The 16,038-nt window shown below is 44.7% G+C and overlaps 1 protein-coding gene across 12 annotated transcripts in view; it reads left to right on the top strand.

Moving 5' to 3' along the window:
• Positions 1-328: 328 nt before the first annotated feature.
• The window catches only part of LOC119850748 (phosphofructokinase, platelet), a 79,703-nt gene continuing 63,993 nt past the window's right edge, over positions 329-16,038 (top strand). For 2 of the 12 annotated variants that reach the window (XM_038389218.2, XM_038389217.2), the window contains exons 1-2: positions 329-953; positions 14,120-14,193. In XM_038389218.2, coding sequence (XP_038245146.1) covers positions 860-953; positions 14,120-14,193 — 168 coding nt within the window. In that variant the 5' untranslated portion in view covers positions 329-859. The remainder of the gene's footprint in view (positions 954-14,119; positions 14,194-16,038) is intronic. The other 10 variants (XM_038389219.2, XM_043509583.1, XM_038389216.2 and 7 more) reach the window with 7 other exon arrangements.

The following is a 16,038-nucleotide window of genomic DNA, read 5'->3' as shown; positions in this document are numbered from 1 at the left end:
AAGGTGCCACAAGTACTCCTTTTCTTTTTGCGAATACAGACTAACACGGCTGCTACTCTGAAACCTGTCACTAAGCAAACTGTTCCTCCACCCCTGTACTGCCCAGTTTTTTATTGCCAGAGCATGCAGCGCGAGGACAGGGAACAGCTACCCCAGAGTCCCCAGACAGGCCCAGTCTACTTTCCTCCCAGCACCTGCCCCGCAGAGAGCCCTGAGGTCTCCACCAGGGGGAGTTGGGGGGGGGAGGAACTGTGCAGCTCCCTCCTCCGGCGGCTCAGCCCGGAAACCAGCCGCCTCCTCTGCCCCCTCCCTCTTGCTCCAGCACATTGACCAGGGAAAGGAAAGGAGGGGGCCGCCTTTGCATTCCTCCCCCTCTTCCCCACCCATTCTAGCCTCTCCCGTCGGCCGGCCCCTCTTCCGTCACTGCCCCCCCCCCCCGCTGCGCCATCCCCACCCACGCTGCAGCATCCCAGCCCGCCCACTGCAGGCCGCCGAGCGCCTTGGGTGGTGCACGTGCTCTCATTGGCTTCTCGCCCTGCCCTTCAGAGGGTAGAGCCGCACCGGCGCCGCGGCTGGGTGACTCTGGGCAGAGCTGGCCGGAGCGGAGGAGGCTGGAGCGGGAGCAGCAGCGGCGGCGGCGGCTGGGGTGGGATGTGAAGGCTGCGCCTCTCCTGCTTTGTCTGCACGTGTTTTATGCCGTAGCGTTTCTGTTCCGGGTGCCGTCCCCGGGGCAGAGCCCCAGCAGCCAGGGACTCCCTCCGGCGCCGCCCAGGGCCCTCGCTCGCCCTCTCCATCCCCCAGCCGGGCAGGGGGGGGCCGCGCAGCCGGCCGGCAGCTCGCTCCCTCCCCTCCCAGCACCATGGCGGACCAGCCGGCGGATAAGAAGCTCTTCGAGAATCTCTCGGGCGCTGGGAAAGCCATCGGGGTGCTGACCAGCGGCGGGGATGCGCAAGGTGACTGCCCGTGCAGCTGCGGGGGCGGGGGTGGGGGTATGGGATGGCTGTGGGAGGTATTGGGCAGCATGGATAATGTGGGAGGGGGCAGTACAAGTGTGTGTGTTTGGGGAGAGGGGAGTGCATGTCATACGGTACATTTGGGGGGAAGGAAAGGGGCAATACGGTTGAGGGGTGCAGCGGGCCGGGGTGGTATGGAGGCGGGCCGGGTGCTCATGTGGCGGTGGAGTGGGCATGGGTGGGAGGCGCCTGGACTCTGGGGGCAGTGGGTATCTAGTGGCTGGGCAGGCAGCATGCACACTCGGGCAGGACCACGTTGGGTCGGGGCACGGCGGGCAGTGAGGTAGGGGGCAGGTGGGGCACTGGACCTGGGCTAAAGGGGGCAGGTTAGCCAGCAGGGTGGGCCGGCGGAGAGTGCCGGTTCCACTGATCCCCGACTGCTTTACTGAGATCAGTGTAAAAAAATAAAATCGTCCTTTTGCCTAACCTCCGTGTCCGGGCTGCAAACGTGCCTGGACTGGCAGGGCGGCAACAAGCAGCGTCCCCTCATCCTCCCTCCCTCCCTTCCTCGTCACATTTTCAAACGTGTGAGCTCTTCTGAGCCTGCCTTCTGGAGGGCAGGGAACCGAAAGCTTTGTTCCCAAGACGTCTTCCCCTTTCAGGGGATGGCAGGGAGAGGGGAGGATGGAGAAAGGGCTAGTGAGTGGCCAACGTGTGAGGGGGATGGGAGAAGATGGTGGTAGGAGACTTGCTGCATTGCACATGGGGAGGGGAGCTGTCTGCCGCTGGGGCAGTGCCACCCCCCCCCCCCATCCGCCTTTCACTTCGGTCTTTGACAAGGCTCACGTGGAGCAGTTTTGCATTCATGACAGCGGTTTAGGTGGCTCACACCCGAGCAAGATTAATACATTGCAGACATCCCTTAGCTTCGATCGCGAAACCGTCCAAAGCAAGAGTAGCAGGGGTTTAACGTTGGGGCTTAGAGACCAAGGACCTACAAAAATTGAATCAAAGGGCGACCAGGCAACGGGAGAACGGGCTGAAATTTACTAACCTGGTCAGGAGATCCCTTCTCGGGCCCCCTCCCACGTGTGTCTCCGAATTAATTTCCGTATGTTATTAACCGTTCTATCTGGGTTGCTCAAGGTGCAGATTCTAGATGGGTAATGCGGGGCAATATTTTAAAACAAAGGCTCTCGCTCTCCTTAGCCAGAAGGAGAATTATCTTGTTAATGTGCAACGCGGCCATCGTTCCCCATAGCCGCCTCCTGGGGGTCGGTAGTTTTGCTGCAGCTCCGGGAGCGCGTTGGGAAGTAGTTTAATCCGGTATCTGCCAGTTTCGCTGCAGATCGGGAGTATTTCAGGAGCGTGGGGCACGGCGCAGGGGACAATCTGTGTTATCCTTTGCACTGGGGATGGGGACCGGGCCTCCCCGCCAGTCTTTCACGTGGGTGGGGGTGAAGAGAGAAGTATGGCTCCTGCAGATGTGCTTGTGGGTGGAGGGAGTTGTAAGAAGAGAGACACACCCGGAGGGGTAAGGGTTTGGAGGAGCGGGGACTAGTTCCCCCCACTTCCCCCAGTGAATGTGTAAGGAGAAAGCCTCACTCCCCTTGACAGGTGTGTGTTTGGGATGCGGGGGGGGGGGGGGGGGTTGTCCTGTCTCTTTCCTAGTGCGCGGGAGAATGCTAGTTTGCATGGACCAGTCTCTCCTCGCTCACTCCCCGCCTCCAGTGTGTACGTGATCCGCGGCCAGTCGCTGCGGATTCCTCTGTGCGTCATATCTCTGCTGAAGAAGCATCCTTCCTCCCTCTCCCTGGAGTAACGGGGTGCCTTGGGGTTTTACTTGGGGTTAGCTAACCCCCTCCCCAATACGGGGGCAGAAGGGATCTGCCTCCCCAGAGAACGAGGCAGGCAAGCTGCTTCCCTTGACAATCAGCGACTGGCTTGGCTCCTCTTGCAGCCGTCCGCCCTATGACGGTGTTCCCAGTTGTGCTGAGATCATTTCAGGAGCGCTCGGGATCCGGGCACCTGAGCCCTCATAGCGCCATTTTCCTTTGAAACCGTGACAGTGAATTCCTCGGAGCGGCATGGCAGCACGTCCAGCCAGAGGCTGAGCCCCGCCACTCGCTTCCGCCTGGCCGCGGATCACAAAACGGTGGACCAGCGCCTTTTAAAAAAAAAAAAAAAAAAAAAAAAAAAAAGAGTATGGCATCGCTGTCTCCACCGGGCGCTACAGTGCAACATTTAAACAACTCTCCAAAGTAAATCGATCGGCCCTAGGTTCGATTCTCTGCAAAGTGTAGCAAAAAATAAAAAGGGAGGAGCGTTTGGGGAGCCCGGCCCAAGCGCCGGGACTGTTTTGCAAAGCCTATGAGCACGGTACGCTGGATGTCGTCCAAGAGGTTTTGTAGGCAGTATCGTTTCATTTCTTTCAGGAGAAGCGAGACTAAACTCAACCTTAGGGCTTTGGTGGCTCTGTCTGAGTGGCAGTAAGGAGTCCTTTACATAACTGGGTTGGGATCTGGGAACAGTTCGGAAGACTGAAGTATACAACCTCCATTCTGCATCACATCCTGGGAGGGGAACAGAATAAGGAGGACTATGAGTCATGACCTTTCAAAGTCATTTGTACCGCATGGGGCCGAGGGTAGTGTGGAGAGAATATTGAGGTCTGTAGTTGAGAGATTTCAGAGTAGCAGCCGTGTTAGTCTGTATTCGCAAAAAGAAAAGGAGTACTTGTGGCACCTTAGAGACTAACAAATTTATTAGAGCATAAGCTTTCGTGAGCTACAGCTCACTTCATCGGATGCATTTGGTGGAAAAAACAGAGGAGAGATTTATATACACACACACAGAGAACATGAAACAATGGGTTTATCATACACACTGTAAGGAGAGTGATCACTTAAGATAAGCCATCACCCACAGCAAGGGGGGGAAAGGAGGAAAACCTTCCATGGTGACAAGCAGGTAGGCTAATTCCAGCAGTTAACAAGAATATCAGAGGAACAGTGGGGGGTGGGGTGGGGGGGAGAAATACCATGGGGAAATAGTTTTACTTTGTGTAATGACTCATCCATTCCCAGTCTCTATTCAAGCCTAAGTTAATTGTATCCAGTTTGCAAATTAATTCCAATTCAGCAGTCTCTCCTTGGAGTCTGTTTTTGAAGCTTTTTTGTTGAAGTATAGCCACTCTTAGGTCTGTGATCGAGTGACCAGAGAGATTGAAGTGTTCTCCAACTTTTTTTTGAATGTTATAATTCTTGACGTCTGATTTGTGTCCATTCATTCTTTTACGTAGAGACTGTCCAGTTTGGCCAATGTACATGGCAGAGGGGCATTGCTGGCACATGATGGCATATATCACATTGGTAGATGCGCAGGTGAACGAGCCTCTGATAGTGTGGCTGATGTGATTAGGCCCTATGATGGTATCCCCTGAATAGATATGTGGACAGAGTTGGCAACGGGCTTTGTTGCAAGGATAGGTTCCTGGGTTAGTGGTTCTGTTGTGTGGTGTGTGGTTGCTGGTGAGTATTTGCTTCAGATTGGGGGGCTGTCTGTAAGCAAGGACTGGTCTATCTCCCAAGATCTGAGAGAGCGATGGCTCGTCCTTCAGGATAGGTTGTAGATCCTTGATGATGCGTTGGAGAGGTTTTAGTTGGGGGCTGAAGGTGATGGCTAGTGGCGTTCTGTTGTTTTCTTTGTTGGGCCTGTCCTGTAGTAGGTGACTTCTGCGTGCTCTTCTGGCTCTGTCAATCTGTTTCTTCGCTTCAGCAGGTCGGTATTGTAGTTGTAGGAATGCATGATAGAGATCTTGTAGGTGTTTGTCTCTGTCTGAGGGGTTGGAGCAAATGCGGTTATATCGTAGCGCTTGGCTGTAGACAATGGATCGAGTGGTATGATCTGGATGAAAGCTAGAGGCATGTAGGTAGGAATAGCGGTCAGTAGGTTTCCGATATAGGGTGGTGTTTATGTGACCATCGCTTATTAGCACCGTAGTGTCCAGGAAGTGGATCTCTTGTGTGGACTGGTCCAGGCTGAGGTTGATGGTGGGATGGAAATTGTTGAAATCATGGTGGAATTCCTCAAGAGCTTCTTTTCCATGGGTCCAGATGATGAAGATGTCATCAATGTAGCGCAAGTAGAGTAGGGGCATTAGGGGACGAGAGCTGAGGAAGCGTTGTTCTAAGTCAGCCATAAAAATGTTGGCATACTGTGGGGCCATGCGGGTACCCATCGCAGTGCCGCTGATTTGAAGGTATACATTGTCACCAAATGTGAAATAGTTATGGGTCAGGACAAAGTCACAAAGTTCTGCCACCAGGTTAGCCGTGACAGTATCGGGGATACTGTTCCTGACGGCTTGTAGTCCATCTTTGTGTGGAATGTTGGTGTAGAGGGCTTCTACATCCATAGTGGCTAGGATGGTGTTTTTAGGAAGATCATCAATGGACTGTAGTTTCCTCAGGAAATCGGTGGTGTCTCGAAGATAGCTGGGAGTGCTGGTAACGAAGGGCCTGAGGAGGGAGTCTACATAGCCAGACAATCCTGCTGTCAGGGTGCCAATGCCTGAGATGATGGGGCGTCCAGGATTTCCAGGTTTATGGATCTTGGGTAGCAGATAGAATACCCCAGGTCGTGGCTCCAGGGGTGTGTCTGTGCGGATTTGTTCATGTGCTTTTTCAGGGAGTTTCTTGAGCAAATGCTGTAGTTTCTTTTGGTAACTCTCAGTGGGATCAGAGGGTAATGGCTTGTAGAAAGTGGTGTTGGAGAGCTGCCTAGTAGCCTCTTGTTCATACTCCGACCTATTCATGATGACGACAGCACCTCCTTTGTCAGCCTTTTTGATTATGATGTCAGAGTTGTTTCTGAGGCTGTGGATGGCACTGTGTTCTGCATGGCTGAGGTTATGGGGTAAGCGATGCTGCTTTTCCACAATTTCAGCTCGTGCACGTCGGCGGAAGCAGTCTATGTAGAAATCCAGGCTGCTGTTTCGACCTTCAGGAGGAGTCCACCCAGAAGTTGAGAGAGTTTATATTAAAAAACAAGTGGATTAACAGTTTTGGAAGAACTATGTTATACAAAGACAGGTTTCAGAGTAGCAGCCGTGTTAGTCGGTGTTCGCAAAAAGAAAAGGAGGACTTGTGGCACCTTAGAGACTAACAAATTTATTAGAGCATAAGCTTTCGTGAGCTACAGCTCACTGCATCCGATGAAGTGAGCTGTAGCTCACGAAAGCTTATGCTCTAATAAATTTGTTAGTCTCTAAGGTGCCACAAGTACTCCTTTTTTGTACAAAGTAATCCTGTTTTAAATTGGGAGGATTTTCTATTCTTTAACTGATTTTCCATCTCCCATTTGCTTTAACTTCTTGAATATTTACAACAGAAATCTGTTTCTATGTATATCATTACAGTGACACCTGTTAGTGCTGCATTATATGATGGCATCTAAGTTTTTCAGCACTGTTAACCTGTATTTTCACTGAAGCAGCAGGCACGAGTGCCTACACTATTGCAGGCAGATGCTTGACATATAAAACCTCAGCCCAAGAGCTTACTACTTTGGGTGTTTTTTGTACTTTTAAATAATTTAAAAGTGGCCTTTTTTTAAAGTGAAAAATTACATGTCTTTTTTATATTTAAAGTAGTATTAATGTTCAAAATGTGGCATCTTCAAATTTACAGTTGTTCATCTCGTTAAGGGTTTTTTGTTTTACCAATAAAATAAAAAACAGCAGGAACTTATTAAAGGGGAAAAGGCAAAATACCACATTCTCATTTATTGTGAATACAGAAAGAATCATAGTAAGCAGTTAGTTATAGCTATAACATTCCATTCAGTCTCATATTTATTCACATACACACACACACAAAGGTTCTGTATCTTAGTTACCAGCCTTAGAGTTGCTCATGCCAAGCCACTGGCCAGGTGGCCTGGACATGAGGAGGGAGCAGGGCCTTGTCAGATGCTCATCTGACGCTCCTGGAAGTGAGCTGTAGCTCACAAAAGCTTATGCTCAAATAAATTTGTTAGTCTCTAAGGTGCCACAAGTACTCCTTTTCTTTTTTTCCTGGAAGTTGGTTTGCAGAATCAGACCCCAAAGTTCTCACTTTCTAGAGTCCATTTTTATAGGAATTTCTTCCTATGCCAGTCTATGGTGTTGCTGAATCAATCAGCAGATGGCACATTCCTGATGGCTCTGTGCTGCCAGATGTTATCTTGTTCTTTGGTTCTCCCATTCTTGAGGCTGTTGGGTGGATTCCAGTCTGCCCTCCGGGGGTCCTCTGGTTATTTCCACTTGATGCCTTAAGCGAATGGACACTGGATTCTTAGGCTGGCACCTCCCTGATCATTCAGTTATTATCCACACCAAGCATCCATCCACATACATCCTCTATCTCTATTTTAATCACAATTGTTAACAAAGGGAAATGAATACAACAAAAGGGCGGGGAATCTCTGGGTGCTGTTTCTATTGTTACAGAGTATTGCTTTGAGTCTCTCTCTGTGTGAGTAGTTGTTGTTACAAAGAATTGCTTTGAGAACAGACTGTCTTAGAATGTACTAACACAATTAACAGCTTGCAAGTTTCACACATAAAGGGAGAGAAACAGTACCAAAAACCAAGAGACCTGTTAATTAGTAATACCCTGGAATTTAAACTATGGGGAATCAAACTCATTTGTGATTTTAATACAGAACTTCTTTAACATGATCCAACATTTTTAGTGTGTATATAGTAGTATGGGTCCAAGATGCTTAAATCTGTATTAATACATATTCACAGCACATACTGTAGCAGCTCCCTTGCAACGATCAGGATTTAATCAGCATATTTACAGTGTAGATGTACTTTCCACCATTTTGTATGGTGGCTTGAAGCAGTGTATTGGGGATTTAGTGTAAGTGAAAATGTTACAAATAATTTGTGCTTGTAAAGTGTACTCTATACTTGCTGTGTCAGCACTACAATTTTGGCCACCCAGCTGTTAAATGGGGAAACAAACCCGTAACTGGTATTTTTGTCTCTTGATGTATATTGTGATTGAACATTGACAGCTCATTCTCAAGGATCTATCAGCTTGATGTGCCAGATTCTGGACTGCATCCAAATGCGGTTGGTGCAGTTTTGGAGGGAGGGGCATGAGAAGGGGGTCTTTAAGCAGCTCTTATGCCCTCAGATTCTGGGGTTTGCCCTGTCATGGGTTGGTCCTTGGCACAATGTAGAACAGTCTCAGGGCTACTTTGTCGGCTGTCAATGACCCCCAAGGCCATTCTGGCAGTTATAGGTCACTGAGGCACGAAGAGTGTCCCCTAGGCAAATTGCTAATGTTGGGACCATGGTGGGGGTGGTAGAGGAGCAGTAATTACAGTGACCAAGGATCCCTTATATAATTCTGTACTGGTTAGGGCTAACAGATTGGTGGGACAATGTAAAGTGACCAGGGAATGGCTGAGAATCTGGACTGGTGTTCTTTAAAACTCCATTTAACCGTAACCACAAAACAGAATGTTTGGGTAACTTCAAGGCTTGAATGCTGTGAAAGATAATCTGAGTAAGGGGCCTGAGATTGTGAATTGCATGTGCAGCTGCACTGGGCTGTTGGTCCCGCTGTGTTGGGCCTGGACATGTTAATGCTGGCACTGGTGGATGAATTTATACACCAGCCAGTGGCTCCTGAGGTGTGGATCCTTTTTCAATAGAATGTCACCCTCCCCTTATTCTCTGTCACTCACAGGAAGTAAGTTGTTCTGTGTATTTTAGAACATAAAAATCTAAATGACAGTCATGTAAACTTATTTACTTGCCTCAGCTCTTCCTCACACCATCCCTTCATTTGCTTAAAGAAAAGGAGTACTTGTGGCACCTTCGTGAGCTACAGCTCGCTTCATTGGATGCATTCGATGAAGTGAGCTGTAGCTCACGAAAGCTTATGCTCAAATAAATTTGTTAGTCTCTAAGGTGCCACAAGTACTCCTTTTCTTTTTGCGAATATAGACTAATACGGCTACTACTCTGAAACCTTCATTTGCTTGTTACTCTTACTCTTTGGTTTTGAGCTCTTCAGGTTAAGAGCTATGTCATGTTTTTTTATTTGTACAGTAAAACACCTAGCACACTTTTGGGCACTAATGAAATAGTCTTAGCCTTCTGGGTTACACAGCCCAGAGCCCAGATCATGGCTCTGTAGTAGGCAGATCTGTGCAGCAGTCTGCTGCACAGTCATACTGCTTTACAGTCTTATATTGCCCCAGTCGATTACATGCCCCCCAAAAGAAAACAAACCCTTTTCTGTTCCCAAAATTGTAGAATTTGTATGTATATTGAATAATGGTTGCTATGTGTGTTATGTCTATACATAATTTGAAGACAGCTCTATGGATTTGTTTTACATTTTGTAAATAAAATCTGAAGAATAATTTATTTGCTAAAAAAGTTGACATGTCATGTTTCAACATACATTTTACAGCTAGGAAATGAACATTTTATAGTTAATGGCAATTTGTATAGACTTTTTCAGTATTCTCTGTATCTGGTGTTTTGGAGACGTTACGTCTAAAATTAAAAAAGTGACTTGTGTCACAAATTAATTTCTAAGTGTTTGGTGCTAATTTTTTTTTTAAGAGGCAGAGAAGGCATTTTGAGGGGAAACAAGCCTAAAATGCCCAAGATGCTACTGTGTGTGTGTGTGTAAGTGTATATATATGTTTAGAGAACTAATTCTGTGTGTGTGTGTGTGTGTGTGTTTATATATATATATATATATATATATAAAATTATTTCTCTAACTATATGCAGTATAGAAGATATGCTAGCATTTGCATTTACACAATAGAATATCTTGTTGGAGAGGGTTCAGAGAAGAGCCATGAGAATGATTAAAGGATTTAAAAACCTGCTTTACAGTGTAAGACTCAAGCTCGGTCTATTTAGTTAAAGAAAGAGAAGATTATGGGGTGACTTTATTTAAATCTATAAGTACCTGCATAGGGAACAAGTATTTAAAAATTGGCTCTTCAGTCTAGCAGAGAAAAGTATAACATGATGAAAAGTATAACAACCTTCAATGGCTGGAAGTTGAAGCTGGACAAATTCAGATTGGAAATAAGGTGTATATTTTTAACAGTGAGAGTAATTAACCACTGGAACAACATACCAAGGGTTGTTGTGGATTCTTCATCACTGATGATTTTTTAAAATCAGGATTGGGTGTTTTTCTAAAAGATCTGATCTAGGACTTATTTTGAGGAAGTTCCATGTCCCTGTGTTATGCAGGAGATCAGACTTGAGGATTGCAAAGGTCCTTGGAATCTATGGATATATATATATATATATAATTTGGTAATAATTCTGTGTTATAGCAGTGCTTTTATGTTTAGGAAATGATCTTACTAAAAATAAAATGGTAATTCAGAAGGATTTTAATTATGTTGCCATATTTTAAATGGCTATTTTAGCCACAATTTGGTCTCTAAGCCATTGGTGAGATCCTCTGTGTGTATCATTGCTGTACTGAGTAATGAGGACCAAGTCTTGTGATTACTGAGTACATCCATTTTCCAATGGTAATTATATAATTACATTTCATAGATACTCTAATGGAAATGCTGGTTGTAAGAAGCCAAAAGGTAACAAAATAAAATATTGTTTACCAGTGTTTTATTAGTCAAGTTGTGCTTTAGGAGAGACTTCATGCTTTCCTCTGTAGATATCTTTTTATATATTTGAATGCACTCTGGCCAAAATATTCAGATGTAAGTACCCAATGGTAGGTATTTAAAGCCATATTTAGGTTTTATGACATCACTAGATTATTCAGTACTGAACAGCAACAGATTCTTCAGTGTAAGCTCTGAGTACTGAACACTTCTGGAAATTGGCTAGGTGCTTGCCTTTAAGCACCCAAGTCTGAAAATATTGTCATCTGTGCACAGAGGCAAACAGATTCCAAGGCCTGAAGGGACCATTGTGATCATCTAATCTAACTTGTGTAACACAAGTTGCAGCACTTGTCCAAAATAATTCCTAGAGCAGATCTGTTAGGAAAAAACATTCAGTCTTGATTTAAAAATTGCGAGCCATGGAGTGCAAAATAGCTCCCTTCTAACACTCTCCTGCTGCCCTCTGGCCATGCTGTATCACAAAAGACAGAACATAAAGATGGCCCCTCCTCCAAAGAGTTGACAGTCGAAGTCACTGGCAGGTTCAGCCCCAGATAGCTGAAAAGAAAGTGCTTCTCTCCCTGGCCTTAAGTGATGTGATGCAGTTAATGTGTCCTTGACATCTCAGGGTTTTAAAGATTATCACCAGCACCTTGAGTTGAACCCAGGATGGGGAGAGAAAAACAATATAAAGACCTGATCATGAGTGTTGTGTTCGCAGGTCTCCTCTGGTTGGGCAGAAGACAGTTATATTTTGCTCTAGCTGAAGCTTCAAGGCGGTCTTATATGTTAGGCCTAAATATGAGATATTACCATAGTGTAGTTGGGAGGTGCAAAGGTGTTACTGGCTGGGAAGAATTCTGCATTAGAAGGGGGTGATCAGACTCCTCACAAGCCACAGATGATTAAAATAAATGTGTTGCAGCTGTAACCTGAAAAACCGGGATCAGTAACCGATCCATTAGGAGCTTAATTTAGAAAACATTGACAAAAGGCAGGCATCCATTGTCAGCAGATGATGCAGGTGATGCCTTTGCCCAGTCCATTAAATGCTTCTTCATGCCCACATGAATCTCTTCTGTTTCAGCTGGTGCAAGTTACATCCATTCTGAATCTCAGCCTGTCCATATTCCTTCCAGTCAGTCGCAGACTTGGCTAATCAAAGTGTTAGTCGGTAGAATACAGACACAGAACTCTGTGTTGGTCAGTATTTATTATATCTGCAAAACATCTTGGAATCAGCCCATACATGTTGAACAGGAAAGGTGATAAGATGGAACCCTGAAGGATGCAGCAGGTGAGAGCTTAACAGAAGGATGAAAGTGGGAAAGGAGAAAACTCAATGAATGGCCATTCTGAATACATCTGTAAGACCCCTATAGACAAATCAAGGGAACCAAAAGCAGCCGATAGTTCTAAAAAGAAGCATGGCCTTTACCCTGATCATCACTATAGGGATGTAATTAACCATCAGAATCTATAGAGACTTGGTTTAGAGAAACAGTATTCTGCATAAAAATGTTAGTATGCTAAGCAACACTTGCACCTCTTCTTGCTCTTCGGTTGGCAGAGACCGCAAATGCCATAGAGAATACGGACAGATTTTGGAGGTGAAGAGTGCCTTGTGCCACACTCTACAGCGATTACTGCATCCTCCCTGGCCTTGGTTGATACATGAAAGGCCAGATCTTCAGCCAGTGGAAATTGATGTAACTGCATTGACTTAAAAAACCTGACCCAAAGTGTATGTGGTTTCTGGAAGGAGAATTGCCTCTTTGAATGGATATTTGCTACTATCTTGCTCTCCCTAGCTGACAGACTTGTTTTGACAGACTTGGGTATGTCTAAACTTGGAGCTGCGGGTGCCATTCCCTGCTCATGTAGACATACTTGCACTGGCTCTCATCAAACTGGCATGCTAAAAATAGTAGCGTGGCTTCTCCCGCTGACATAGCTACTGCCGTTTGTTGTGGGTGGTTTAATATCAATAGGGGAGCGCTCTCCCATTGACATAGAATGGCTACACGAGAGATCTTACAGCTGCATCAGTACAGGTCTCTAGTGTAGACATAGCCTTAATGTTCAGTTCTTGCACAATAAGAGACTTCTGTTTAATAACAGTTACTTTATTTGTGTTGTGTTCCTAAGTAAGAGGCACCTGAGGAAACCTCAGGGTCACTGGGACCTTCACACTAATCAGTTTCAACATTCACAAAGAGGTTAATTCAGTGGGTCTTTAAATACTTCCCTGGCAGTGATAGTATCTAGGCTCCCTGAGTACAGGCCATATGCATGACTTCGTTTGTGGGTTTGGAGATTCAGGTCAACTCTGTTGTGTGGTTTGATCATCTCATGAGTTTCAAATCGGGGATTATTTTGTACCTACATCATCAGCAGAGATGATCTATTTCTTTGCTATTTCCAGTAACTAATGAATCCTGTTGTTCTGGGGGACTATAGATACTATATTATATTTGATGCTGTGTTGTATCTATAAATCCAAGGAGAGTGCTGATCAGCTGTTAGAGAAGTCTCTCAGCTTCCTTGCCCCCTCTCTTGTAGCTCTGTGTTTTGTTTCTTATGCTTGGGGTCTGTTGGTAATTCTCCATGTTTTTTTCACAAGTAATATTCCTCACGTTAGATGGAGAGAGCCATTATAATAGACACCACATTCTTTTAGACTCTTTGAATTGACACCCATTGAGTGTGCTATAAAATGGCTCTGTGGAGCATATTTGCTGCTTAATAAATGGAAGTATTAATAGTGATTTACACAAGTATGACATCATTCAGCCAAGTGTTTCAATTTGTCAAGCATCTATGAAAAGAGTACTATGGGCTCCATTGTGAGCTGCAGGACATCCCCACACAGGGGAGTAAGATGCCATAAGGCACTTCCTTACCCATGCTATCCACATCAAAGATGTGTACTCAAGGGGAGAACTGCTGGCACTGGCTTGCTACTCCCCCCTCTCCCCCCAGTCAGTGGTTCTGCTCTTCCGCAGCACACCATCTGTGCAGCTGAGCTGGTTTGGAAGAAAGTAAGCTGGACCAGGAAAAAATGCTGGCACAGCTTGCTTTCCCCTCTGGAGTGAGGGGAGGTAGGCACTGAATTGTGCCTGCAAGTCTTGCAAATTGCAAGGTGCCAAACCACCAGTCTTATGTCATTTATCAGTCACCACTTTCTAATTACTGTTTATTCTGATATATCTTGACAGTTTCATCAAACTTCCCTGTTCAATGTCCATATAATGATGGTACTAAAACAAATAACTCTGCCCCCTTCAACTTATAGAGCTGGCTGCATTGTCAGTATGTACATTTTTGTTATAGTAAAAGCTTTTTTCTGTTTAGGAACAATTTATAGCTTCCAATTAATTCCTTCGTTGTTGTTGTTGTTGGATTTTGTTTTAGACAAAGGTATTTCAAGTTAATATTAGAAAATTGAGATAACCTTGCATAATTTTGTAAAAAATTAATTCACTTTCTCTTCCCAGGTATGAATGCTGCGGTACGTGCAGTAGTGCGTATGGGAATCTACGTAGAAGCTAAAGTATATTTTATCTATGAGGTTAGTTTTCCTATTGTATTAATTCTGTATTTGATTTTTGAATGTGTTTGGACCTTGTTCTTGTGGAATTTCACATGGACTTTAATGGTGTAAAAACTCAAAATGTTACACATGGTGTTCCTTGTGATTACACCAAAAGCCTTTTTTACCCATGAAAGGTAATTTATCTGGTAATGATCAAGAGATGATATTCTAATTAAAATAGAACTTTGAATTCTGGTTCCAGAGCTTTTCTCCATACAAGAGCAATGGGTTGGGAATATTGAGTATACTTAGCTGTGGTAGTTGATGGGATCAGGCCTTGCATTATGCAGCAATGACCTGTCTGTCTATACCTGAATTCCTTCTGTAAGGTATTCATCTAGCCCCCCCCCCTTTACTCTAGTACCTTACAACTTTTGAGGTATTTATTCTGACAATTCCTGTGAGGCAGGAAAGTTGTGTTATTCCCAGTTTACAGATAGGGAACTGAGGCATAGAAAGATTACATGACAAGAGTAGTCTGTAGCTGGTTCCATAGCCACTGGACAGTCTTTCCCATTCTACAAACTAGAGCAGTTGACAGGCTACAAGATGAAGTCCTATCCACTTCTTTCCAAATATCAGAAATATTGTGTCTGTGATTGATGTATATGTACGTGAAGTTACATTCAAATTGCATGGGATATGGAAATTTGAAAGACATATACATGTACATCAAAAGGAGAAAACATTTATATAAATGTACGGGGAAAATGCCAATATTGTACTCTGATTTAATAAAGAGATACATTTTAACTTAAAGTATGTGAATATTGGAATACGGTAAACATTTTAAACAAACAAAGGGCCCATTTGTATTGTATGTTGGCATTATATCAGTTCTCCTTTAGAAGCCTTTAGTTTTTAAAAGTAAAGCAATCATGGGATAACATAGAAGGTCCTCTCATGGATCAGTAACTAACTGGTTAAAAGACAGAAAACGAAGGGTAGGAATAAATGGTCACTTTTTAGAATGGAGGGAGGTAAATAGTTGTGTGTCCCAGGGATCTGTACTGGGACCAGTGTTGTTTACCTTATTCATAAATGATCTGGAAAAAGGGGTAAACAGTGAGGTAGCAAAATTTTGCAGATGTACAAAATTATTCAAGATAGTTAAGCCCAAAGCAGGCTACGAAGAGTTACAGACTCACAAAATTGGGTGACTGGGCAACAAGATAGCAGATGAAATTCAGTGTTGATAAATGCAAAGTAATGAACATTGGAAAACATAATCCCAACTATACATGCAAGATGATGGGGTCTAAATGAGCTGTTACCACTCAAGAAAGAGATCTACGAGTCATTGTGGATAGTTCTCTGAAAACATCCACTGAATGTGCAAGAGTTAAAGCGAACATAATGTTAGAAACAATTAGGAAAGGGATAGATCAGTGGTTTTCAACCTTTTTTCATTTGTGGACCCCCTAAAAAAATTAAAATGGAGGTGTGGACTCCTTTGGAAATCTATTGTCTGTATATATAGTTGAATTCTGTTCAGTCAGTTTTCAGTCTAATTGTTCCACAGACCCCTTAGACATAGTCTGTGAACCCTCTAGGGAGTCCATGGACCACAGGTTGAAAACCACTGGGATAGATAAAAAGACAGACAATATCATAATACTTTTATGTAAATCGATGGTTTGCCCATGCCTTGAATACTGCATGCAGTTGTGGTCACCCCATCTCAAAAACAGATACGTTAGAATTGGAAAAGGTACAGAGAAGGACAACAAAATGAATAAGGGTATGGAACAGCTTCCATATGAGGAGAGATTAAAAAAGACTGGGACTTTTCAGCTGGGAAAAGAGACGACTAAGAGGGGA

The sequence above is a fragment of the Dermochelys coriacea genome, chromosome 2 (assembly GCF_009764565.3).
Source record: "Dermochelys coriacea isolate rDerCor1 chromosome 2, rDerCor1.pri.v4, whole genome shotgun sequence".
NCBI lineage: Eukaryota > Metazoa > Chordata > Testudines > Dermochelyidae > Dermochelys > Dermochelys coriacea.
Note: the sequence above shows the minus strand (reverse complement) of the source record. Positions and strands in the feature narration are given on the sequence as shown.